The 26,810-nt window shown below is 33.6% G+C and overlaps 1 protein-coding gene across 1 annotated transcript in view; it reads left to right on the top strand.

Annotated features, from left to right (window-relative positions):
• Positions 1–26,810, top strand: part of LOC149531237 (protein ESMERALDA 1-like) — a 108,446-nt gene that overhangs the window by 35,715 nt on the left and 45,921 nt on the right. Inside the window, exons 2-4 of the mRNA XM_089811811.1 lie at positions 1,316–1,391; positions 18,760–18,827; positions 18,959–19,047. Of these exons, the coding sequence (XP_089667937.1) occupies positions 1,316–1,391; positions 18,760–18,827; positions 18,959–19,047 (233 nt within the window). The remainder of the gene's footprint in view (positions 1–1,315; positions 1,392–18,759; positions 18,828–18,958; positions 19,048–26,810) is intronic.

Here is a 26,810-nt window from a genome sequence, read left to right as displayed (position 1 = left end):
TTTCCCTACTTGGCTTTTCGGTTTCGATGGGATTCAATGCATACCCTATTTTGTTGTGTTCTACTTTGCTTCGGATCTGGCACATTTGGGGCTCCATCTTGTTGGAATATATTGGTGATTGGAATTGCAATTATATCTATCAATTCATTCTGTGTATTTGACAAGATTACATTCAAATCCTTCCGGATTAATAACATTGTTGCTTAGGCATAGAAGGAAGTTAACGCCTCCAACTCACACCCGCAAACATCCCGTACGACCTCCAAATACTCCCTCCGTACAGTCCTGACACCCCGTACGACCCCCAACACTCCCATCGTACGACTAGCATCTGTACGACCTCCAAGCACTTCATTCATACGTTCTTGACATTTCGTACGACCCCCAACAAACCCATCGTACAACCAACATCTCTGTATGGCCTCCCAATCTAACAAACTATACAATCATTCCTCATATCGTGTGCTTGCCTCCTGACACCGTACAACCCAAATCTGGGTACAACAGACACGGGGAAAAGGCATTACGCCGAGTCCAACCTCCAGTAGGGATTCAGAACATTACACTAAGACCAGACAAAGTCTCCTTACATAGCTTTACAATGACAAAGTTTCTAAACAAAACAATTAGTAACTAAGACCAAAAATATAAACTAACTAATAAACTAAATACTATGTAAGTTGACCATTAAAAAAACATTACAATATTCTAATATTTTCAAATGTCATGAACTGTTTATCATTGCTTTAGTAGTGAAGATTATTGGAAAGTAGTCAAATGCTATTGTCGTTTATGAACTTATTTGTTATTTAGAGGTATTTATAGGGAAAGGGAAAATTCCATGTTGAAGAAATTTAGGATATAAAATAATAAAGAACTGATTGAAACAAGCATTGAAATGAATCTTATAAAACATTGCATTTTTTGATGTTTATGATTTGTGATATTTCTAATAGTATTGCAAATTTTACTTCTACTATTCTTTTGTGTTTGAGTAACACATACGATGCTTGATTCTTGTCTATGGTGCAATTTCTGCTTATTTAATGACCATTTCCCTGTTTTTGAATATTAGGATGTACAAATTGATATCTTCCAAATGTCCACATGGTTTAGAATTTTTTTGGGTTTGCATAATAAAAATGAAATGTCTGGCTATGCTTTATAGGTGAAGACTAGAAACTTTAATTTCAGTGCATGCATCTTTGAAGGATGCTCTTTTTTCTTAGATTGGTTTTGGCTTTTAACATGAAATTGTATGAGTTGAATCACTATTTTGTGGTTGTTGATTTTGCGGAATTATTGGGGTTTGTAGCTATTGTCAGCATGGCAATACCCAAGGGAAGGTGAAGGATGGAGACCTTGTCTTGATCAGACATCACTTGATACAGGTTTGAATTTTTTGTAAGCCTACAATTTGATTTCTTTCTGGATTTTATTTTCACTTTTTACCTGTTAGACTTTCAAAGATGTTCAAGTAGCTGTTTGTAAATATAAATTTACATCTTATTTAACTTTTTGATTAATTTATTGTAATTCCGTTGGATCTAAAATTAATTGTGAATGGCTGTTTCCTTCCTGAATTAGTTCCCATATCCCTTTGAATTGATGCCATAGATGCCATAACCATCATGGTTATATGATCTTAAGTCTTTATTTATTTTTTATTTGATGAAATTTGAAATTATTTTATCAAAAAAGTGGATGAAGTTCTACAAATAAATCAAAGGACATGTAACATTATTAGATTTAGAGACCAGCTATTTATTGACGATGTAACATCTGGTTTTCTCGGGTCTAAATTAACATCTAACATACTCAAAGAATACAGTGACTACTTCGTTTCATAGGAAGATAGTTATATCATTCATGTTCATGTGAATAAGATTTATCGTTAAAAATCAGTTAGACAAAATTTCTTAACTAAAAACTTGAAATACCATCAAATGAATTTACTATAGAAATTGAAAACCACATAGCTTGGAAAAATTGAGATCGAAATCAAACCAAGGATGCTTCTGCAACCACCCGGGTTAGTCCACAAATACACTATAACAATTTCACATGACGACTATCATCTAAAAACCACTATCTTAAAATCAAATGATAATTTCAATTAAATACCACTATATTTTAAATTAGGGCATCACATATTATTGTATTAATTAGGGCATCATTTACCATCGGTTCATTTAGGGCTTTTGATATTGCTATATCATTTAGGGCTTTCACTACCATGGATTCAATTAGGGCTTCCGATACCACTGATTCAAATAGGGCTTTCGATACCACTGAATCATTTAGGGTTCCAATCATCTCTCAATCAATTAGGGCATCAGATTTCTTTCCTTCCAATTACTTAACTGTGACAGTAACCCAAGATTAGAAAATACACTTGTATTCGTTATTCATATAATTGATAAACAATCCATAAATCCATTTCTTGCATCTAGGTGTAAAATAACGGTAACAATGAAATAACTCAATTTAATCTTACCTCCTTCTAAATAAATGTGATAATACCTGTTTTCCGATAAACAATTGAATGCATAGTTATCTTTGTTTGACGCACGACTGACATCTTGGGGAGAGGTGAAACATTGTTAGGGGCTTAACCACCCAACCTCGGGCCACAACTTGTCCCCACACGATCTCTAACGAGAAAGGCCCTCCCTACCTGGAATAGACAGGGGACATCTTTCTATCCGTTGGGCTTCTTGGTAATTAACTCACCATACGACTTGGTAGCAGGAGATCGCAATAACAGGAATATGCATGAGCTATTATTTTATTCATATTAAAAAGTGATAAACGTTGTTCGGTCATATTTGATACTGATTCATATTATTGCTGATTCCTTTCTTTCACCTCATCACCCATTTCCTTGGCTTCACAACCAAGTGAGTCCTAGGTGTAGATTCTCAGAGCAGACGACTCTGTTAATTATTCAAGAAGATTACATACATCCATCATTTCACATTCTGTGATTACATAATTAAGTTCTTTCAAATTTGAATATTAAATTAATCATAACTGATTTCCCTTTAACTCCACCTCTTTACCATTGATGGCATTCTTGCCAAAGAATTCCTTGGTGTCAATATGTTCTGATTCATGCTTGGTAATATGTTTAAGCTTTGCATCATTTGGGTACCTTCCAATATACATGATTATCTCTGTTCGATGGGCTGATTTATTGATGAGATCTTAGAGTATTATTATTAAGTTGAAAAGAAATTATACATATTTCATATATCAGCAGATGGCATAAAAGATTAATCTTAACACTTCAGTCTTAACCATCTAAGAAGATTAATTCATTTTAGATAGAGGAAGAAAAGCTAAAAAGTATTAGTTGGATTATGCATGAGATTAAATAATGATTTATTGATCAATTGGAGTCTCAATATTCTGTATTTAGGTTCTTTGATTTATCATTGTAAAATAAGAATACGACTTTCAAATTTGACTATTCTCCCCATTACTCATCCGGCTCGATAACCTGTACAGCTTTCAAGGTTTTTGGAATGGCAAAAGCGAATTCTATACGACTCTGATAGTTTTTTTCAGATTGGGAGTATATCAAAATAAAATGCCGACTAAAAATAAAACAAGATATGCATAACCTGATTCCCAATTCAGATTTCTCTCTCTTCGCCAATTGGTGTACTTAATTCCCTGCTAGGTAAAAACTTGATATGGCTCTGGTATGTGCAAAATGGAATGCAATGGCTCAGCTGGAAAAACGTCACGGCTTGGTATGATTGCCACGGCTTTAAAGAAAAACATATCAATCCAGGAGAGAAAGAAGTTGCTCGGCTTAAGATGAGAACATTTTAGATTAAGAAAAGAAGAAAAGAAATTCGGAAAAGTGTAAAGAATGGAATAATAATCAGTCCGGCTCCTCTCATGGCTTCCTTTAAAAGAAGAGCAAACATGACTCCTAGGCTCCCACCGGTTACAAGAAGATTAATTGCCCATTCGAATGCATCACAAATATAAAAATATATGAAAAAGAAACAAGGAGGAAAAAGAATAAAGAGTTGAAGAGAAGTTGGAAAGACAATTTGAATTGCCAAATATTAATTGATTAATCTTGCCAAATGTTATCATTTAAAAGCAAAGAATATTAAATTGAAAAGAATAAAGTTGGAAGGTTGCAATTCGAATATTATAATAATTCTAATGTTATTATAACTCGAATATTATTAAAATCTTATATGTATTTATAAACATCACTTTATTAAATTATTAAATTATAATGATGCCAAATCATTTTTATATTTAAATGTATGTATTAAGTAATTATTAAAAACAATATGACGAAAGATAAATTAAAATCCTTTAAGATACATTTTATATTTTAACTCAATTATTTTAATTAAATTATTTATTAAATAACTCATGTGGGTCCCGCAGGTGTATTCTGTTCCAAGTTGCTAGGTCCTCTACCCATCTGCTCAGTGATGGTGATGCTCTTGCCTAATTCTTTTCTGACAATGCTTCCACCCCACTGATATGCTCCTTAGAAGGAAATTCTCCATCGTTAAATTATATTATCATCATAATAAATTATTTAAATAATCACAACGACTAACTATCTTACCATTTTGCCAGATTATAACAAATTAAATTGCCAACTGACTACATGCGAACCCCAACGGCTATATTTGAAGTTAGGTCAAAAATTGGGATGTATCAGACGAAGCCTTGATCATCTAGAACATAGTTATAAGAGGCTTTAAAAGGTCTTAAAAAGCTCTAAGACCTTTTTATGTTTTACTTTTCACACATGCTTTTCCTCTTAATTGTATCTTTGGTACACCTTACTTAGCCTGAAATAATTCTTATTTATCCTAACTTATGTGCTACATTATCCATTAGTAAATTAAAATTAAAATCAGAGGGATATAATGGATCCTAATAATTGTGATATTACTATCATGATTCAAGAGTCTAGTTCTCGAGTCAAACTCATTGACCCATGTTTCATGAGTAAAGGTTCACAAGAACCCATCTCTGATGAGAATGGATGGAATGCCTAGCACTCATTGGATCTAGGTGATGCTCATACAAATGAAGCATTGGGACTACTTGGGAGGTCACCCATGATAGTACTACTCCAGTTCAAGCGTACTTAACCATGGAGTATCCTTCATGGTTAAATTCACTTTATTTCAACCCCATTTGCAAAACCTTAAGCAAGTGTTGTAATGGAGTTTTCTCTATCATCTGCTTATGTGGAAGATTGAATCTGTGCCATATAATGTGCCTTTACACACATTTTTGGTCTAGTATGTCTCAAATTGATTCCTGCCTTAACCTGGTTTCTGCAAGGATTGTGTGAGGATAAAAATTGTCATAGACCTTCCTTGCCATGAATTCTGCCAAAAACAGTGTTTTGAAAGTCACCAAGTCAATGACTACTGACAGAGAATTTTAAAATTACATTTCATAATGGTCAGGGACAGATTTCACTGAGAACAAGGTTTTGAAGTTTTTCATACTTGATGGTGTGTAAATTAAAAGATGTCAAGTTTAAAAATTTAGTAAGATTTTGAAAAAGGAGGGTGGTTATCTTAAAGCTTTGTTAAATTTATCTATAAAAAAGTTAAAAGAGGCCAATTATGTAATTAAATAGGGAAGTGCTTAAAATGAACTTCAAATATTGTGTTGGAGATGTAAATATTCATAATTAGTTTAAGTTTGATAAAGACCATATCTTAATAATGTTAGGAGAAATAGGGAAATTTCGTCAAGCGATAACTTCTGCAAAAGTATTTTCATATGATAATAATAACATTTATATAGGTGCATCTAGGACACTGGTTTATTACCGGAAAGTTCCACATCCTGGTATGTTCGAACTAGGTCTTGGGTCCAGGGCTCATCCACTGTGGGTTTGGGTAGAATACTTGCAGCAGTTGAACCCAGGTGGATAGTCTTTTCCCCAACCTTAAATTATCCCATAATAGGTAAAAGGAAAAGCCTATCTCATTTTTACTGTTGTGAATGAAAATAAAAAACAATTTGCTCCATTGCCGGACTTGTGAATGAAAATCAAAAACATTTTTCTCCATTGCTCCATACATAAGATAAAAAACCTTTTGAAGCTCTTCAAGATAGATCAACTACATGAAAACCTCTAGGTTTTCCGTCCTAGGATTTGCTGAACCTGCAAACTGAAGCTTTCAAGCTCTCAAGGAAATGTTTCTTTGAAAATAACAAGTCAAGAATGAATGCTCATTTCACCTTTTTCTCCTTTTATATGCTTTTTCTTTTTGAAAGTAATACTTTATTTTATTTCTCGTTGAATTTACCTTTTCCCTTCAAAAGCAACTTTACATTATAATTTGTCATTGACTTTATAAAATTAAACATGTCCAACTTTGAATTAATCAAATTTAAATGATCCCAAAGTATTTAGGATTGTTTAACATTTAATTAATAAATTAATTTTTTTAAATCTTAAATAACTTCAATTAGCATACAACGAGTTATCTCCTAGGATATATATATTTTTTTGATCGGTAAGAGGCCAAAGCCAAGATTAATTATTATTATTACGTGTTGTGAATAAATATTTATTATTTATTAAGCTCGAGCAGACTTGAACCCAAGACCTACTAGATAAGAGGCTCACAATTTACCGTTGTGTTGTAGGCTCTTGCCTTTGTAGGATGATATTTTTGATGATTAATTTACTGAAATTTGATTAATGATTGCTGATTGTTGGCATTGACATTATAATCTTTGGTTTTAATCTATATCATGACATTCAAGTTTGACTAATATTTGGGTATTAATACGGTGGTGTATTTTGGTATGTGATTTGACTGCTAGTGTAGTGGTGCATCTGGAACTTGGATACTGCTGTAACTATGTATATATGCTTTATTTTTATATGTTTTTGTATTGTTTAACCCAAAACGAACCCAACCCCAATTTTTTTGTTGAAACCTGCAAACCTGAGCCCAATCCTGAATTGGCGATTAAGGAGTGCATTAGTAAGCAAAGTAAACACCACCTTGTTGGTACAACGATACATGTGCATACCATGACAACACATTCGGTACTTTCACTATGCTTGTGCCTTGATTATCATGTTTGGCATGGACAACTTAAACATGTCAAAAAGGAGGTTAGAGGACTAGCAAGATGGAGGATTATTTCTATCTCTAGTTAACTTATTACTTGGGATGATATAATGCTTGAGAGTCAATACTATTTATTTTGTGCCCTTTTCTTGGTTATGTGTGGCTTGGTGGTTTTTGGGCAAAGTTTTGTTTTCTTTTCTTGTACACTTGGGGGATATTTGTTATCTTTTGTGCACTCAAGGAGGCATTTGTACTTTTAGAGGAGGGATGTTCTCTCATTGTGCATTGAAGGTGGGTTTATTCTTTGGAAGGAGCGAGTTGTCTTCTTGAGTTGGGATATTTTCCTTTGTGTTTTAATGGCATTTGTTCTCTAGTGTGTCTTGGTTGGTGATACTTGGTCAGTTATATGTGTATCCTAATCTCTTGGTTGACATTTTGTTATTGGCATTTCTTTTGTTGTTTGATGTGATGTAAGGTTTCAGGTTATTAGGGTGTACTTTATATTAGTTTTGTGTGGGTTATTTCCCCATGGTCGAGGTGGTAACTTATATAAAGGTTTTATAAAGCCAATTTAAATAATGCTTAATTTAGCCTAAATTGCAGACCATATTAACAATTATTTAATAAGCATTAAAATAGGATGGATTTAAGGATTACGTTCCTAGGAACATGGACACCACCGAGTCAATAAAAAGAACCATCTTATCTTTAGGAATTGAGATGCATTATTCGTAGCAGGGTTTGCTGAAACATGCTAATAAATCTGAATTGGAACTACTCCTTGCTAAACGAATAATATGCAGGGGCTGTACTGTAGGCATGTTTTGGATTCTTCGACTAATACTAATATTCAGTCACCCAATAAATCTAGCTTTACAAGTTTTTCAGTATATTGTATGTAGAGAATAACTAGCAATCGCACCTTAGGGTGCAATAGGTATGCTGAAGAGATATTGAAGATAATTAAAAAATAAATTTGGTATATCTTTTCTAAATATAAAAGTGATACTTATATATAAAATTGAAATAGTCTCTTAATCAAAAAGATAATCATGATCCATTACCATAAACCTTAATATTAAATAGTATCATAAGCATTGGGTCATAATGCTATTCCTAAACTAAATCATAACCTAAATTGTAAACACAATCCTAACCTTAATCATCACAAAAATTATTTTCAGAGTCTTAACCTTTGAAAGAAAACTTTTAACTTTGACCATAAAATTAACCATATTTCTAAATTCTCAATCTCAACTTTAATCCTAACACTAATTAAAATGATAAACTTGATCGTAATAGTAACTATGATGTAACCCCTTACCTCAAATACATTTACAATAAACACTATTACAACTCCAACCCAAACTTAAATATTAAATTCCAATCCTTAAAAAAAGCATAACCCATAATCTAAAACCAAACCTAGCCCAAACTAGTATCCTAATCGTAATTTTAAATATTAATATTAATCTTAGTCATAATTACAACCACAATATAAACAATAAATCTAACCATATCTATAGTTCTAAATCTTTAAATCATAATTGATAATAGTAGTGATGTGGAAACCTTAACCCCAACTATGATCCTAGCAACAATTTTAAATCTAAACCCTAAAAAACACTCGTAATCTCAACTTTGAACTTAAAAACTCCTAATCTCAACTTTGAAGCTTATAACCCTAATTAAAACTTGAAGTTGAACCATAATAATAACTTTGATGTAAAGTTTAATATTTGAGAGATTTGCTTAAGTTTAAAACAAAATTATAAAATTATAAAATTATGAAGCATGCCAAATTAAAAAAAACATTTCTTAGTGCATTAGGGTTGGCATACTAACAATCTCATGAGGCCCTGGGCATTTTATATGCTGTGGGGATGACACAAGCTTATCTGTGAATTTGACTCTCAAGTGGTGGTGAATTTGCTTACTTCGCAGTTGCTTGAGGATGTTAGTTGGCAATTGGCTTCAGTTGTTAAACAAACTCCTCTTTTGTACTTGTCTAGAGTCCGTTAGTTTTGATTACATTCCTCGAGAATGGAACATAGCCGCTGATTGTTTGGCCAAATGGGCTTCTGATCATGTTCAAGATTGGAATATTGTGGATAAGGGGCAGCTACCCTTGGATCTATCTCGTGAGTTAGAGGACATTGTTGCTTAGGATAGAGCTCCTTGTTGAGCTGTCCTTTTTGTTTCTCTTTTTGTCTTAATAAAATTTTACCTCTCTTTTAGTATAAATTAAAAAAAATATTTTATTAAAACTTATGAAAATCAAGATATCAATAATATTATATAAATTAGAATAGTTACAATCTAACTTGAAATTAAATTAATTTTCATAAGTATTATTTATTGTTTGATAAAAATATATAAATAGTTAAATTAAATGCAACTATAAGTTAAAATTAGCATTTAAAAAATGAATACAAAAATAATGATATATTATATTTATTATTTAAATATCTTAATCAATATATATTTAAATTACATTTAACACTATAATGTATATATAAAATAAAATATAAATAAATATAAGTTAAATTAAAATAGATACAAAACTTATCATACGTTATATAAATACCAAACAATATATTTTTATGGAAGCAAATGAGTCACACAATTGAAAATAACATTACCAAAGATTTTTTTATAGATTTTTTATGAAACTTTTACTAATTCTTTCCTATTAATATTTTTAAACACAATTTTAAAAATGATTATAAATATTAATAATATTTACTACTTTTATCAACCATTCTATATTGTTTAGCATCAATACAATATTACTATATCAATTAAATTAGAAAAGAAAAATATTAATTATGAGCAAATAAATCTTAAAAGTTATCAAAGATATGCAAAAATTGAAACATTTGTTAGGCATAAATTTTCAATTGAACGTAACTAAATCAACTTCCACCTAGATTCAATAGTTCTACAAGCATATAACAAAAGCATTTAGAAATATACTTCAAAAATTATATTCCAACATTTTTTGTCTCATCAATATAACGGAAAAATATGTATATATCTGTCAATGCAGATCAAAATGATTTGATATTTAGAGCAAAATATCTCATTCTAGACTTTTGAAATAGCCAGATCAAAAGACACACGCTCGTAGAGTAAAACATGTATAGTTGAAGATGTGGCAAGGGAGTCTTGTGAGTTTCAAGGAAACAAGAAGACGATCAACAGTTCACAGCCGCCTGCGTGGCACCGCATCATCAGAGGACACCTTCCTTCTATACAGGTCGCTTTGGTTTGGGGAAAAATATTTGATCTCGTGTCCAATTATTATGCGGGACAAGTTGGTCTATAAATACGGGAACTACCTTATGTGGCTGATCAATAAAAACGACAAATGAATCACAATAAAGAAAAATAAATGGTCATAATCAATGCCATCGTCTTGCACTGTCTATAAGAGGATGAGAACTGTTGATTGGAAAGTGAATTGAAACATCTCAGTATAGTATGCCTTTGGTGTAAATATAGGAAAGAAGACTAAAGTCTAGCAAAATGAAGACCATATTACATAATTTGTATCACTTGAAAAAAGTTAAGGCTATCAAGTGTAGCAGGGAGGAAACTTATGTTCAATGCATGTAATCAATGAATGATTGATGACAAACAATATATGTTTATGTGTCTTTCTTTCAGTACTACTATTGAATTCTAATTGGTTGTTAACTATACACTCCAAGAATTTCAATAGCACTGACTAATTAGCAGAATTCTAATAGCATAAATGCTTGGCAATGAGATAGTATTGCAAAACTGAAGCTATCATCAAAAGAGATTACCTATGTTATTTTTTAGAGTGAAAAAAAAGAGTTTGGCCATCTGAAAAAGTCATTATGACATCCTTTTTCCAGCCTTTTGGTGTGGATGTACATATTTTAGTACATACTATAAAGTTGGAGTGAAGCTATATATTGTAGCACATATCGTAAGTTGGGTGAAGTTATATAGTGCAATACATATTGTAAGTTGTGTGAAGTTACAGACATCAGTTAATATCATAAGTTGGAGTGAAGTTATGTATTGCCATACATCCCATAGTTTATAGTTTATGGTGCTAAAAGTGACTTTATTTTATTAAAGCTACTTCTATTTCATCATTAAAAGATTGTTTTGAAAAGAAGGCAAAAAATGTGGCTTTATAAAGTGGCATAGGGATGGGGGTCCATACAGCAATTCTATTTTCTAAAGATTTAAAAATTACATTTTAAATTATTCTTTTTGAAGGAAAAGAAGAAAATAAAAAACAAAATTTGATTTTACCAAAAATCAATAATGTCTATAAAAGGATGGTATGAGCTCAAAATGAGATTGCTTGCCCTTTAAATTTCCTTCACAGAGAATTAATATGACTTACCCTATTTGAGGATGAAAATCTTTTGGCAATATGGTTTTAGGGATGAAACTTTCTTAGCCATTTGAGTGGTTTCATCCATAGATCACTACAGTACTACATGCATCCAATTTCAGTTTGGTGTTGTGTGAAGAAAACCTAGTTCAGATATTGGATTGTGGGTTTCTTGTTTGGTTTTTGGAAAAAACTCAACTTTTCCTGTATTGTTATTTTTTGGTGTGTTAGTTTGTTGTTTCTAGTTTGTTAGTTTTCTAGAGGACTTTAATATTACATGTTAGAGGTGTCAACTTTCAATTTTGTGATCACAACAAGCAATTTTTTGGAAGCGTGGACTGTCATGTCCCCTTATTAAAATTATGCAATTAGTTAAATATTTAAGTCAAAGCTCCCCAACTCGTACTCAGCTTATTAGACTTGACAAGGATAACTCGATTTGGGACTCATGACTTGGCAAAATCTCAACAAAACTTGACAAACTGAAAAATCCCTAGAAATTCAGAGATTTTTAATGATTTAAAACTTGTTTGATGCACCCTTTATTCAATAAAGCTTAAAGACACAATAACATCATTGAATAGAAGCTGATGCGATTGCATACATAAATATACATCAATCGCAAGTACAAACACAAATCATGGTTGAAGGAAGTAGCAAACGTAGATATATAAAATTGTAAATATTGTCAAATGTATATAAAACTCATGGAATATGAAATCCATAATATCATAATCAAAGGTGTGTTTTGAATGGTTAAACAACCATAGTTTGTGCCTGTGAGACACTACTCTAACGGTCTGACCAATATCCTACTCTGCCATGGCCACAACATCAGCCTCTATATCAACCTAGTCAATCCACTTAAGGTCCTCCTCAATAAAGACAAGATTGGTAGACTCAGTGACCCACTCGGATTTTGGATCAATCTCCTCTAGCTTGACCGGGCTGGAGTCATTGTCCATAATCTCCCTTGTTCTAGGATGAAGGTTGTAATGAACAAATATTTGATCATTCAACCTCTCCACGAACAATTTATTGCGTCTTTTTAAGTGAATGTGCTTGAATATGCTCTAGTTGCGCACAAAACAAGAAGCAGTGCATGGTTGGCTCAATATGCAAGTGAAATAATTCTTTGAACATTTGGGGCATTAGGCCTAAACATTTGCCACCATCTATTTGAAATAGGAAAAAGAAAACAAAATTTGCCTCATTTCCAACTTATAAGACTAAATTATAAAATCAAATTATGCAATTAACATATATTTTTGCTTGGTTACAATTTTGTGCAAGCAACCTTGCACATTTGACTACTAAACAACTCCCTTGTTGCGTTATCAAATGCCTCTATCTCGCGCAGTTCTAATAGTAATCATCCTTTGTACCACTTAATAGAGCCCAATAAAAACTTCCCCATGTACCTTGAAATCAAGGCAGAAGTGGTATGCAAGATTGAACTAATAAACGGCTGCATGGATGGGTTTGTGAAGCTAGATGTGCCATCTCCTATCAGTTATTACCCAAATGGGATGATACTTATTCTAATCTCCTCCATATACAGATCTAATGGCCTCCTTGGCCTTAGCCATGCCCTAATATAGGTAGTCCATATCAGGCTTCTCCCCATCACCAACTTGTAGAACTATCAAGGGTTCAATGACCTACAAATATTGTGAAATGATAACAATTAAGTGTGAATGAAAATAAGTGAAATCGCAAACAAAAGAAAATTATGCATATAATTTAGGAGTAAATGCTAAATACTAAAACATAATATAGAATTTATAAATTTTTTTACCTACACAATCTCAATACAAGGGGTCCAAAAACTTGTCTCAACGAAAATGCAATCTCCCACGTCCATCCCTACAATGATTGTAGCATAGGCTGAAGAAGTCTACTCCTCACCAGTAAGCATTTGCCTGAAAGTTGCATTTGACTATATCAAGGATTTTAATGTGATACAATTTGAAGTGAGTTTTGTTAAACTAGGATTGGCCAACTCCTTTTGCCTTGCATATTGCCTCATAATGCTAAGGACCAACTCATGATTGTAGATAAACTTGCAAATACTATTAACCTTGTCATCCATTCAAGCTTGCTAATATCCTCCAATACAAGGTCAAGGCAATGGGTCGCATGTGGAGACCAAAAATAGTTTGGGTGCCTCTCCATGAAAAGTCTACCTACAACAACATAACTTGCCACATTGTTCATCACCACTTGAACCACACTTTCTTCTCCCACCTCACGTATGATTTCCTCAATAGCCTTACATAAGCATGTTGCATTTTTGTGATGTGAAGGAGCATCAATGGATTTAAGAAACATAGTGGATCCTAAAAGTGAAGCAAAATAATGATCAATCAATAAATCATAAATTAAAAAATTGAATATCAATCACTAAATTAAATTCAAATTATTCAGTGTATTTAGGGAACTTGTGACCTCCCCTACTTGTAATAAGATTTCTCTTTGATGAATAAATATATTTCATTACTCATTTAGATAAGTAAATTAATAAACGAATCTCATTATTTGATGAATAAAACAAATAAATTGTTCCTTAATATTTAACTGATTAAATAAATTTCATATTTATTAATAAGTAAATAAGTTTTTAAATAAACAAATGAATTTTATATTTAGTAATATTCAAATTATTAAACAATTAATAAATAATCAAATGGTGATTAACAATAGCCAACATAGGCATATCAATAAACAACCATTGAACAGTACTGATGGAAGACATGTTGCACGTCATCCCTCACATGGGCATCCGCTGAATTGGAACCCACACACGTCAGGAGTATAGTTGAAACATTAGACTCATAACAGTCCCCGACAAAGGTGTAATTGTAGCCTAGATAATAAACTGACACTAACAAAAAGGTGCGTCCACTTGGAACAATTCCATAGCGATGTTTGGAATGAACTACAAGTATATATAATAAGGAATGCTGATATTAGAAGAACATCCAAGAGTGGAAAACGAAGCTAAAGCACAGTTAAAAGAGTGACTGATACTATTTTGCAGAATTCAAGTAGAATTTGTTGTGGTGTAGTTCGGTGAGTTTGACATCAATAGCCTTTAAGGAAATTTCCATACCAATAAGTATCTACGTCTGATATAACCAGACCAACGTAAGAACATAAATATACATAGTAAATGCTCCAATTCACCAATTTGACTTGGAAATATTAATGTAAGTGTCCCACACACCCTCTATCAATAATATTAATTTGATGAATAACATCATACTCATTATAATTCTGAATTAGAAGAACAAGGATATAGTGTAGGACTGTTTAATCCAATTGATAGGTCATTCCGAGATGGGATTAAGGGGCTGGGTCCCCAAAAACCATGAGGAAGGTTATTGATGTTGATTTCACAGGATCCACTATATCTCAACATTCTTCCTAATTCAGTAATATAATTGAAATAGCTTGATATACATAAGGGAACTACTCATAGTTGACTCACTAGGGGACATTACAGAAGTAGAATGATGAATTTCCTTTGTAGGAAACAAGAAAATATAGAGTGTCCTATTCTTCCTACCAGTCCAACTATCTGTCATGATGGCGCAACCCTTTTTGCTTCAAAACACTTGCTCGTCCTCTAATTTGTCTTTTATATCTTCAACCATTTCTTACAATAGGGGCCACTTAACTAACATCACTAGGGGCTTTAAACCCCGCTCTACAAACGGTTACAACATCTATCATGCCTTGCTAGTAAGGAGGCCTATCAAAAATAGATTAAATCTGCAATAAAATAGTAAAAATTCAATAGTCAACTTTAAATTTTAAATTTAAAACAATAAAATAACAAAAAATTTCCTAGCTGCAACAAATGAAATGTTGCAAAAGTACCAAATCTTGCCAATTACTTTCTTTGCAGTATTATGGACCTACTTGGTCCAACTCATACCCTCAAGTGAGAGCTTGGAACCAGGAGTTGTGTGTGGCACCAAATAATTGTTGAACCCAGATTTTCAAACTCTGGGATCAAAGCTAACAATGCCACCAGGATCGAAAGCAGAAGCACTAACGCTAGTAGAAGTTCTAGGACAAAATGGAGGCAAAGAAGAACCCTCTCCAACATAACCTACAAATGGGGCTGCCCCGGAATGGGAAACAATACTAGCTGACTCCTGCTTTTGCCTTCTTTGTTTCTTTTAATTCGTCAAATATTTCTAGTGCCACATAGCATGCACAAACAATCTCGAGAGATGCTTTAAGACATGACTCAATGTCTTGGCCACATATCTTGACAATATGGTATTTAAATGTATTGAGGCCACCATGATTAGTTACCGCTTCAGGTGCAGTAGTGGTGCAAGAATGGGGTGCACAAATGCACAATATTTTTTTGGTTTTTGGATCTGTTTATATATATTATGTGAAGAAAGGCATTAAATATACAAAATTAGATCATTTGATAGTATGATACTTAATCATTGATCAAGATTCAAGATATATATCTCTTTTGGGATGTAGTTTAAATTTATTTGCATTTGCTTGAAAGTTCTTATACCATTCCCCAATTTTATTTTATGCATGTCGTCATCCCATTCAAAGCTTTGTTCTGTTATTAAATATAAGCTGTTTGTTGAGGATTGTTGTGACCTCCCTTTATTATGCTAAAGACTTATATAATAATGTTTCCACAGTTCTTCAATGGTTGAAATAGCTATGAATTAATGTCTAGGGTGTTTTTTATGAAACTATGTAAATGTATAGATTGGTTAGTTTCTTTGTATTAAACACTTAGAATCAGGTATAATTAAAACAAAATATAATATACTCTAACAGACATAGAAGCCACTTCCGCAGACCAAATTTATCAAACAAAAAATAGCTTTTGCCTTTCCGATGAAATCTGTTGAAAATGGTATGAAATGCTAGAAAGGCTTGGCGACTCTACTTGCCAAATGATTATACTCCAAATTAATTCCCAGATCATGCAGAAGGACCCCAATTTTATTTCCTTTTATGTGACAATGAAGAAATCTATTTGTGGAGGCAAAACCTTAGGTTTGGATTTCTTCAATATTTTAGGAAGTGTCTAATCCTCCCATCAATCTTTTCTCAATTATATAATAATTACGAAAGATTTTTTTTTCAAGAGAAATCTCTGAATACAGTTCCAGGTGTTTTATATGCATGGGTGGATGCTTTGCACGATAGTTATTCTTTAATTTTGGGCCATTTGAAAATTCAAAATACATCATTGACAATTTAATAATGTATTAGTTTATATTAGTAATGTTAATACCATGAATAATGCAATGATTAATCATGAAAAATTTATATTTAAAAAGTGAAGTCTGTAGTTAGTTTCTAGCTAGTGTCACAAATATGTATGAAAATATATCATTTATGGCCATGAAATCATTGTCATAGAGCTGAGGCATGCATTCATTATATTGGAGTCTGGATGGGCCTGGTGCCTTGTGGGTGCCTGCCAGAAGCTCACCCTGGGCATCCACAGGGCACCCACACCTGCACAAGCCTCTGCAGGCATCCGCACCTGCATTCTCTGCTCCAGGAGGACCATTGACAACTAGTATTAATTTCTTTACAATATTTACATTTCACTTGCCCTCTTGTTCTACCAGGAAATTGTTTGGTATATTTCCATGTTACATCCTTTTGACCTACTTTCTTAGCCCTAGGTTGAGGTGGAGTAGGAGTAGACATTGGGAAAAATTAAAAATGTGGTTTTCAAAATGTCAGATGATGCAATAAGACAATTTTAGGAAAAAATTACCATTTGTATATTGTGTTTTATAAATTAATTAAAAAAATAAAAATGTAGGGTTTTTAAAACTTCTCAATTCTTCAATCTTGATTCTTTTCCTTTTAAAAGTCAAAGTCAAACCTCAAAGTTCAAGGGAAATTAACAAACCCTACATTTTTTAGAAAAAAATGTACATATTTACTATTTTTTCTGCAAAGTAGGATTTGTTATTATTCTTCCAGAAGTTTGAAATTTGGATTTGAAAGGGAACAATTCAACTTCAAGAATTGGAAAGTTGAAAAAAAAAAGAATATTGTGAAGCAACACTTTAATGCATAATTCTGGTCTGGATTTGACACATCTATCATTATTTATATGCTTCACTGTGCATCTGGAAGAAACAAGAGTTTTCTGAAAGAGTGAATTCTGATTCCAAGAGATTAAGTTCCCATGCATTTAGAAAAAAATAAAATGAATTAGTAGAAGTGATTTCATTCATTACTTGAATTGAAAGTTATCAAGTCCAGTTCAACTTGAGTTGCTGTACAGATATCATTACTATAAGGTAGAAGTGATACATGCTGCTAGGTTTTATTTATACTAAGTTGCTGCTAGGGGTACAGGTACAAAAACTCAGTACATGGTTATGGGCAAATTGGTTTTGCCCTGCGGTGCATGGGTTTGGGTATGTCTATACATGTGTGTGTGTGTACACACACCCGTTATATGCAAAAATATTAAAGAAATATACATAATTGTGAAACAAAATACATTTTATAGTATGATACTTAATCATCAATCAATGCCAAATGCCAATTGATAGTTCAGAATTTCAATATTATTTCATATCAATCTAACATATATCATATATGCTCAACATCATGATTCAAAAGAAAATAATTACTACTACAAAATTGACAATAAAAAATAACAATTGTCTTCTATCTTAATCAGTTATCAAAAGGATCTAGATAAAGATCATCATTGGTTAAGTATGGAACATTCAAATGCTGGATGTTCCATGAAACATAAATTGACATCACCAAGACTTATATTGTCTGCAGAGCTTGATAGCATAGAAATGAAAACGTTTCATTTAATGTTCTCTTTGTGGTCAGAAGTGCATGCAATCCTATAGCACTGCTAGTTTCTTTTAATTAGGGTTTATCTAGTTTGAAATTTAGAAGTTATATTGGTTGTAGCAGTGAACATTGATGTAATTTGCTAATATGGGTTGGTTTCTTTAAGAATAAATACTTTTACCTCTTATTACTTGAAGGAAATATAATTAGTGCACATATTGTTTAGCTTGGGATCATTTATGTGTCCTTACTAGGACCACATTTGCTTATGGATTAATAGTGGTTGCATATACAAGAAAACACAATAATCTCTGTAACTGTGAATGGAATTTCGACAGATAAACAGAACATAGGGGTCAACATCATTTACATAGTTAAATTCAAATACTCCCATCAAAGCAAAGAAATACTATTGCAATGTCTACTGATATATACTTTTTGGATTGACAGGACTACCTATTTCAAATGGTTATTTAGTGATTGAAGCAAATGGTGGTCTGAATCAGCAGCGTAATTCAGTATGTTGCTTGTTCACTTTATATAAGATCTTCAAATCAGAGAATCAGTGGATTGCTGTTAGTACCTTGAATGCATATATCATACTGTTTACTGTTGCTTTCCCCACTTATTGGTTCTTCTTCTCTTGTAGATTTGCAATGCAGTAGCTGTTGCTGGTGTTTTAAATGCAACCCTTGTCATTCCTAGCTTCCATTTAAATAGTGTGTGGAAAGATCATAGGTAAGTTGGTGATTTTTTATTTGATTATGCCCTCTTTGTTGAGTTATATTTTTATGGTGGTTAAATCATCTTATTCATCGCTAATATATATCCATGTGTTCAAACTCTTGGTTGTGAACACTTAGAAAGTTTTTGTGAGAACGCATTCTGCAGGCATTAAAAAATTTAAAATGACTGTTTTATCCTTCCTACTTATTTATTATAATTTTGTGTGTTATGTTTAGGTCTCTTTTGTAACTGCTGGTACCTTGTGAGTTCAATTTTGACTATTCGCAGAGGTTAAGACAATTTAGTTCATCCTTGGTTACTTGAGAGTGAGCTTCTATAGTTATAGGTGGATAGATTGCCGTGTTCCAGTTTGAACGAAATATTTGTTGTTCCTATTCCATGTACAAAGGAAAAATCAAATTATATTAATATCCATAGAAGATGAAATGTAGTTCAGTGTGACTAGAGGATACATCAGTTAACAACAGAATGTTCTAGGAAGGGAGAACCCTATAAGTCATTTTTTTTTTTTGATGGGTAAGAGGCCGAAGCCAAGATTGGTTATTATTATATGATATGATTAATTATTATTATTTATTAAGCTTGTGTAGGGTCGAACCCAAGACCTCTCTGATAAGAGGCTCACAATTTACCATTGTGTTGTAAGCTCTTGCCTAACCCTATAAGTAAATTGATATAAGTACATAAGAAACATAAAACTTTGTGCCATTGACAAATAACAATGAAGGGCGAACAAGATCAGCAGAGGTATGAGTAAATGAAGATTGGAATGAAATCTGATCAAATATCTTTGTTTGTGTTATAATTCAAGTCATCATTTTAGCTGTTATTGGTCACTTAAATAAATCTGATAATGCTTGGTGGGGAGTATCCAAGGTTAGATAGGCCAAGCTAGGTGATCCTAAGAGGAAGCAAAATACTCTTCTAGGTACTTCTCTAACATGCAAGGCTAGTGAAATATTTGTAGTGGAAAAGAAACTTGTAATATGAATTTGCTCTTATAGGTTGGGGAGAAATAAATAGGTAGTTGCCCCTATGGCTTTCACCTTTGCCTAGATCACCAATCCCACAACTTCATATTTGATTAGGATACCTTCCACCAAATCCCCATTTTTTAGTGCAAAACTCTCTTGTACCTATGAAACAACACAATGATGGATGCTCTTAAGCCTGAAATGTCTCACCTTTGAAAGAATCTTATATATGATGTTGCACAGAGATATGTGCTGGAAGTCAGCAAAGGAGGAAGGAATTAGTATTGCGCCTTTTGAATAAAAGAAATGGAAGTGGAGTTAATATCTTTAAGGATCTTCCTCTATTACCTTGCTTCCTCCTCTTCTAGTGACACATGGTTGTCCACAAAGTCCCAACATTTAAAAGAAAATTGCTAAGAAACCATTTGGGCTCGATGCTTTGATCCCTTACAAAGAGAAGACGACTGTGTTTATTTCCTGCAAAGAGAAGGATGCTGTTAATATGTGTTGTGAAGTTTTCACATCATCGTCCCAAAATTTTTGGGGACCCCCTTTTTTGATTGCCTTGGCAATAATTTTTTGAAGATGTCCAAAAATTTTAGATTTAGAAAATTTTATGCCTTGGACGCCTTCAGGCCAGGAAGGAGGAGGTTAGATTTGTTTTTCAGCCGACTTTAACTTGATTTTCCGGAACTGGCAATTTTATCCTTCGGTAGAACAAATTTCAAAGACAACATTTTCTCAATAATTTGGACTATACTTGGTAGGATAAATTTATAAAATTTTGGACTCAGACGGTTTTATTTTGAAGATTGGATATAATTGTATAGACTTGAACACTTTCAAAATAATTTTTTTAGATTTAGTTGTTTCGGAAATTTTAATTTTTGGTGAAAAAATTGATTTTGTAATGGTGAAATTGAATTAGGAAAATCGATTTTAGATTCTAGAGAAATGATTTATTTTTGTTAAAAAAATTAAAATTGCATTGCAAAATTGATTTTGGATTAAATTGCAAAAATTGGTGTTAAATAGGTTAAACTTGCCTTGAAGATTTTAAAATCTTTTAAGAAATTGGTAAATTAAAATTGAAAAATCGATTTTGGCTTGCCAAATCTGATATTAAATGATATTTTAATTACTAAAACGTCATTAAAGGAAAATGTTTAGCGTCTCCAAGGCTTTATTAATTTTAGTTTTGCAATTTTTGTCTTAACCGGCAATTAAAAATGCAAATTTCACTATGGCAAAATTAATTTTTAGCTTGGCATTTGATCTGGGCCAGAATTGTGCACTAATTAAATTTTCTCTCTCCTAGGGCTAGTCGGCCAGCTAGGAGGAGTGTGTAGAGTTGGGTATAAGAAGGCTTCCTCCTTTCATCATTTCTCATTTCACAAGTAGGTCTCTTCTACTTGGCGATTTTGGAGCAGGCTTCTACTTAGCAAATTTTGGGAGCAGATTTGTGTGCTTGAAGCAAATTTCAGGGCCTTGGCGATTTTTTTAGGGGCAAAATTCCCTTGTGTTTGGCGATTTTCCTTCCTTGGGTGATTTTTCTTTGCTTGGGCGATTTTTGCAAGGAGCAGATTTTCATATTTGAGGTCTGATTTTTTCTTCCAATGAGAGTTGCGATTTTTGCCCTAGCTGAAATTTGTAGAGGTCTGATTTTCCTAGGAGTTGGATGAATTTTGTTGGTGAAGAAGTACATGATCAAGGCCTTGATTTTTGGCACATGCATGGGCAATCTCAAGAGGACAGAATTCTGATTTTTTCAGCTAGGGCATCATTATTTGCAAAGGGCTTGAAATTCTCAGGTTTGATCCGAACTTTAAAGAAGACCCAGCTATTGGTAAAGGTGAATTCAATTCATTCTAGAGTTGAAAGGTGGTCCTTAAGCAGATTTCGCTCCTTGTTCTTATCTGGTTTTGTTTCTCTTGGTTCTTCTTGCATTCATCATTCACCAGTTCATCATTCCATCTATAGGTTGAAGATTGGAAAGATAAGTGTAGAATCCATGATAGGACATTTGGCGAGGCAGAAATAAGCTAGACCACCCTAAGTATTGGAGAGGGAGTCATAAGTGTAGTCCATCATAAGGCATGTAGAGGTAGAAATAAGTGGTAGTCCCACCCCTAGGTTGAAGATTGAAGATTGATAAGTGTAGTGATAGGACTTGGCGAGGCAGAAATAAGTTAGAATCCATCGATAGAAAGAAGGTTGGAGATCGATAAGGGTAGTCCATATCACTTAGAACGAAGGGGCAAAAATAAGTGTTTAGGATGGTAGATGTTAGTGCAAGCAAGGACCTTAAGGGAACAAATACTAAGAAAGACAAAGAGGATATGATGCCCAAAACCACCTTCTAAAAAATGAGGTGAATTATCGATACCAATATCAGTACAGTAAACATGATAAAGTTGAGAGACAAATGATGGATCAGGCTACCAAATGATGGATCAGGCTACCAAGTTCCACTAGGATAATCAAGATGCCTACTTGACTCTCCTAAAACAAAATTGGATACATGAAGGCAAGAAGGGAGTCACCAGGGCGTCAAGGTTCATCTGATCAGACTTCAAATCAGAGTATGGCGACCTCATTGTGCTGCTCAATTGAGTCATGGGCGTCGCATAGGGTATGCAATTCGAGAATTGGATGTATTACTTTATTGATGAAATTTCAAATGGAAAGGGCAAATTTGATTGGGCTAGAATTATAAGTGATAATCTAGAATTACAACTTAGGGTAGTGCAAAACTAGAAGCAATTCCACATGGGGTCCTTGCCCTTCTATTTGATTGCAAGCTGGCCAAGGTTGAAATACGAGCTTTGGTGAAGAATGAAATTGGGTGAAGGGCGAATTTGATTGAACATTGAGATTCAAGAAGCCTCGTAATTTCAAGAAAGAGCGGATTAGTAGAAGAGATTTGAAAATATTTGAGGCTAGGCAAGGCTTGGCTATTCGTACAAGCTAGCTTGGTTGGATTTGAATGGGAAGGTTGGAAAACTAGGAAGGTTAAGGAAGGCAAGGATAATGGGAGAGGTTAAGTTCGATTTCAAGGTAGTGGCCAAGAGCAAGGCTCTCAAGTTGCAAAGAAGTTAACATCTAGGGAAGCCATTGAGGCCAAGGCAAGATTACCCCAAGTGCATGAAGACCTCATCCTTTCAGGGTCAGGACATCAAGTACAAGCAAGTTTGAGTGGTGATGAGGAAGTTTCTAAGGACAAGCTCAAGCATCCAAGGCTTCACCTTATCTCAAGGATTGAATAAATTTATAAGGTTGATGAGGTGGCACTTTTATGTGCATGCAATCAAATCATGCCAAGTGTCCTGTGTTCTCATTGGTTGACAAATTATTGTAATTTTCTCATTGGCCCACAAAGTTGGTGCCCTCGTGTAATTGGTTGAATAATGGTAACCCTAATTAGGGTTTGTAAGATATAATCTTGGCCCTTGATTTTGCCTCTTAGGCCATTTTGCTCTCATTTGTAAGGGAGTTATGTTGGAGAATTGTTGCCAAAATACTATCAAAATTGTTCTCTATTCATTGTTGTGGCTTGCATGGTGGATATACATGATCATTTTGATGTATTGCATGGTTCTTTTCATCTCTCAAATTAAAAGTAGGATTTCATTTCATGTTGCTAGAGTAGAAGTAGATGGCTAATTGTATGGTGATGTTAGTGAATGTTTGATAGGGACTTATATACTAGGCCACTAGCATCCTAACGGCTTGTTAGGAAGCCTTGTGTGGTAATCTAGTCCAATCACTTCTAAGTTCTACTTGCATATCATCTTTCTGCTTGTACTTCAAGTTGGGTTGGAAGATAGGTGTCAGTGTGAAAATCCTAAGAGTATCCCTTAGAATCATCGCACCAATGGAGGTAGTGCCGCTGGCAAGCTTTCATTTGGTTAGGTCCTCGTCCATTTCCTAATTTCTCCATCCACAGGAGTAGTAGTAGAGCAATAAGCATTTAATGGTAGGAGTAGTTGAAAGTGAAAGTGATCAAGGAGAAAAGAACAAGTCAAGCAAGTGAAGTACCACCAAGTTATCTTCGAATGAATAATGTAAGCCTGCCTACGTGATTACTAGCAAATCACATTGATAACTGAGTTAGTATCCACAAGTGTAAGGAACATTGGAGTTATTCTCATGTCTTCATGAATATTAACTTTTCAAGAGAGGAATTGAGCGTTTGATATCCCCTATCAAGTGTTCAATTGCTATATGTTATGTAGTGGTACAAAACCAACATCAACAATATGTTATTACATTAATCCTAAACTTAAGTGACAAGTCCATGATGTTTTGAAGGAGTACTAGAATGTGACATCAATAGCTCAATTTCCACCTAACAATTCTTTGATATATTTTATTGGCTTATCTTCTCTTCGCTTCCCAACCTCCACTTATTTGGAGGATGTAATGTCCCCTTTTTAACATTCATAGCATGATGTTGTCGTTAGCCTATTTCCCCACGGTCCCGTAGGTTAACTAGGACATTAAAGGGGCTTGGAGGCCATTTGGCCTAGATAGTTTCAGTTGCAGGTCTTTCTGAGGGGTTTTGAGGCAACTTTGGGCATACTTACTATTTATAGTAAGTCATCTTGGACATGGGCGGACATCCAGTGGCAACGGTATGTCGATGGTAATTGTTTAAAATCGACAAGAAGACTTGTTTATTATTGATAAGATTTGTTATGCATTGATAAAACTATTTTATAAAGTTAAATTTAAATATTTAACTTTATTAATGCATAGACTATAGTTTGTGGGAAATATTTTAATTAAAAGAGTCCCCTTTATTTTCTAACACATTGGAGACATAAGTTACATAAAGGAAGTTATTTTTATCCCACATTGAGAAAACGAAGGATGGAGCTCTTGTGAGAACACTATAAAAGAAATGGAAGAGCTTCTTTTATGCATGCTTGGGAATATCAAAGAAATTGAGAAATTTTCTGGAGATTATGTCTCAATAGTTTGTAGGACGAAATCCCTTCAAGCTAGAAATCTTGACGCCATTGAAAGATATGGTCTTGAGATTTAACATGGTAGTAGTCCGAAAAAACAGATACGAAAAAGCAGTCCAAAAAAGCGTAACCGAAAAAGCAGGCTGAAAAAGCAATCCAAAAAAGCGGAACCGAAAAAGCAGGCTCAAAAAGAAGATCCGAAAAAAGCAGTTCGAAAAAGCAAAACGGAAAAGCAAAGCAGAAGGGGCAGCATTGAAGGAAATTATTACAGCCATCTATAACTAGGTTCTTTTGTTAGTATTGTTTTTTTTAGGTGTTATAAGTTCAGCTGTAAGTGTGCATTATACCAGCATTATCATTTTGTAATCCATGTAAATGCCAAAAGTCTTGGCCATATTTCATGAGCATTGTATTTTTCATTGCAATTAAGAAGATAATAGTTGCTGGTGTCATTTAAGCAATTTAATATCATTATTTATCAGTTAGTTAGTTTGCACACCAACTGTTTGTAAAAATGCCAGTTGGCTGTAGGTGTTCATTTCTCATGCTTAGATCATATATATGCATTGAATATTGTCAAAATTAGTAGCACACTCATGTTAGATCATTGTGTAGTCCATTTGGAGTCTTCTAGCACAAGATTCTCATTGATGCAAATTGAAGAAAGAGTCATTTAAAGCCAGCTGAAATACTATATCAGTCGTACGTCCCTTGCATGTGAATTGTTTGATGAAATTCCTTGAGCTTTCATCAACATTTTTGAGAGCAGATTTGAGGAGGGTCATTACAGAGGAAATAGAGAAGATTCAACTGCAAGGTGTTCTAGCTTTGGTAGAAGTATGGAATAACTTTAGATTTGATCCCATTCATGTAACCATAACGCTTTGGGATTCCTATTTCTAGAAAACCTCTCTTCCCTGAGTTGGATTTCTCGAAGCTCAACCTAAATAGTTATCTTGCATAGGACTTGAACCATCTTAATATTCATAACCACTTCATTGAGGTTGCTTTGCCCTTGTTCAATTTTGAGTCTTCCAAAAATATTCTTGAAGGAATCCTTATTCTACTGCTTGATACAATTATTGATTTGGATCAACTTTGTAGAAATTTTGAACATTTTTGACCCAAAAGATTTAGGTGCCCACAACCACCAACCTTTGAAAGGATAAGAAATTCTCATTTGTAATTCACATGCTTTCACATTTGAAAGGAGATTTATTATGGGCATTGTACTCAAAGGGAAAATGATCAAAATCTAAAGTCGAAGGGACTTACCTGATTTCAATTAGATCTTGTTTCAGCTTGTTTGGGTGAGGAGAAAATGGTCCAGTCTCTTTGTAATGAAACTATAATCAGACAACTGCCTGGACCAACTGAATTTACCATTGCTCGGAGGGGTGTCAAACAAATTGCTATTGTTGACAAATTCAATGGTCCAGCTTGTCTGGGTGAGGAGAAAATGGTCTAGTCTCTTTGTAATGAAACTATAATTAGACGACTGCCTGGACCAAGTGAATTTACCATTTCTCGGAGGGGTGTCAAACAAATTGCTATTGTTGACAAATTTATTGAAGACTACTTGAGATTTAGTCACATGCCTCACACCTCCATATTTCTCCTCGAGAAGGGCGTTGAAGCCACCACCCAAGACAAATTGGGCATTGGGGAAGTTAATCATGATCAACTCTAGCTTGCTCCGTGGATGATCTTTGGGGATGATCCCCGATAAGCCATAGATGTTGAATGATATGAACCCTAGTTGTCATGAGTCATGGGTCACAACCCTAATTTCATAAGGGGACAAAGGATG

Source organism: Cupressus sempervirens, chromosome 11 (assembly GCF_028749045.1).
Source record: "Cupressus sempervirens isolate cs-2001-9-10 chromosome 11, ASM2874904v1, whole genome shotgun sequence".
NCBI lineage: Eukaryota > Viridiplantae > Streptophyta > Pinopsida > Cupressales > Cupressaceae > Cupressus > Cupressus sempervirens.
Note: the sequence above shows the minus strand (reverse complement) of the source record. Positions and strands in the feature narration are given on the sequence as shown.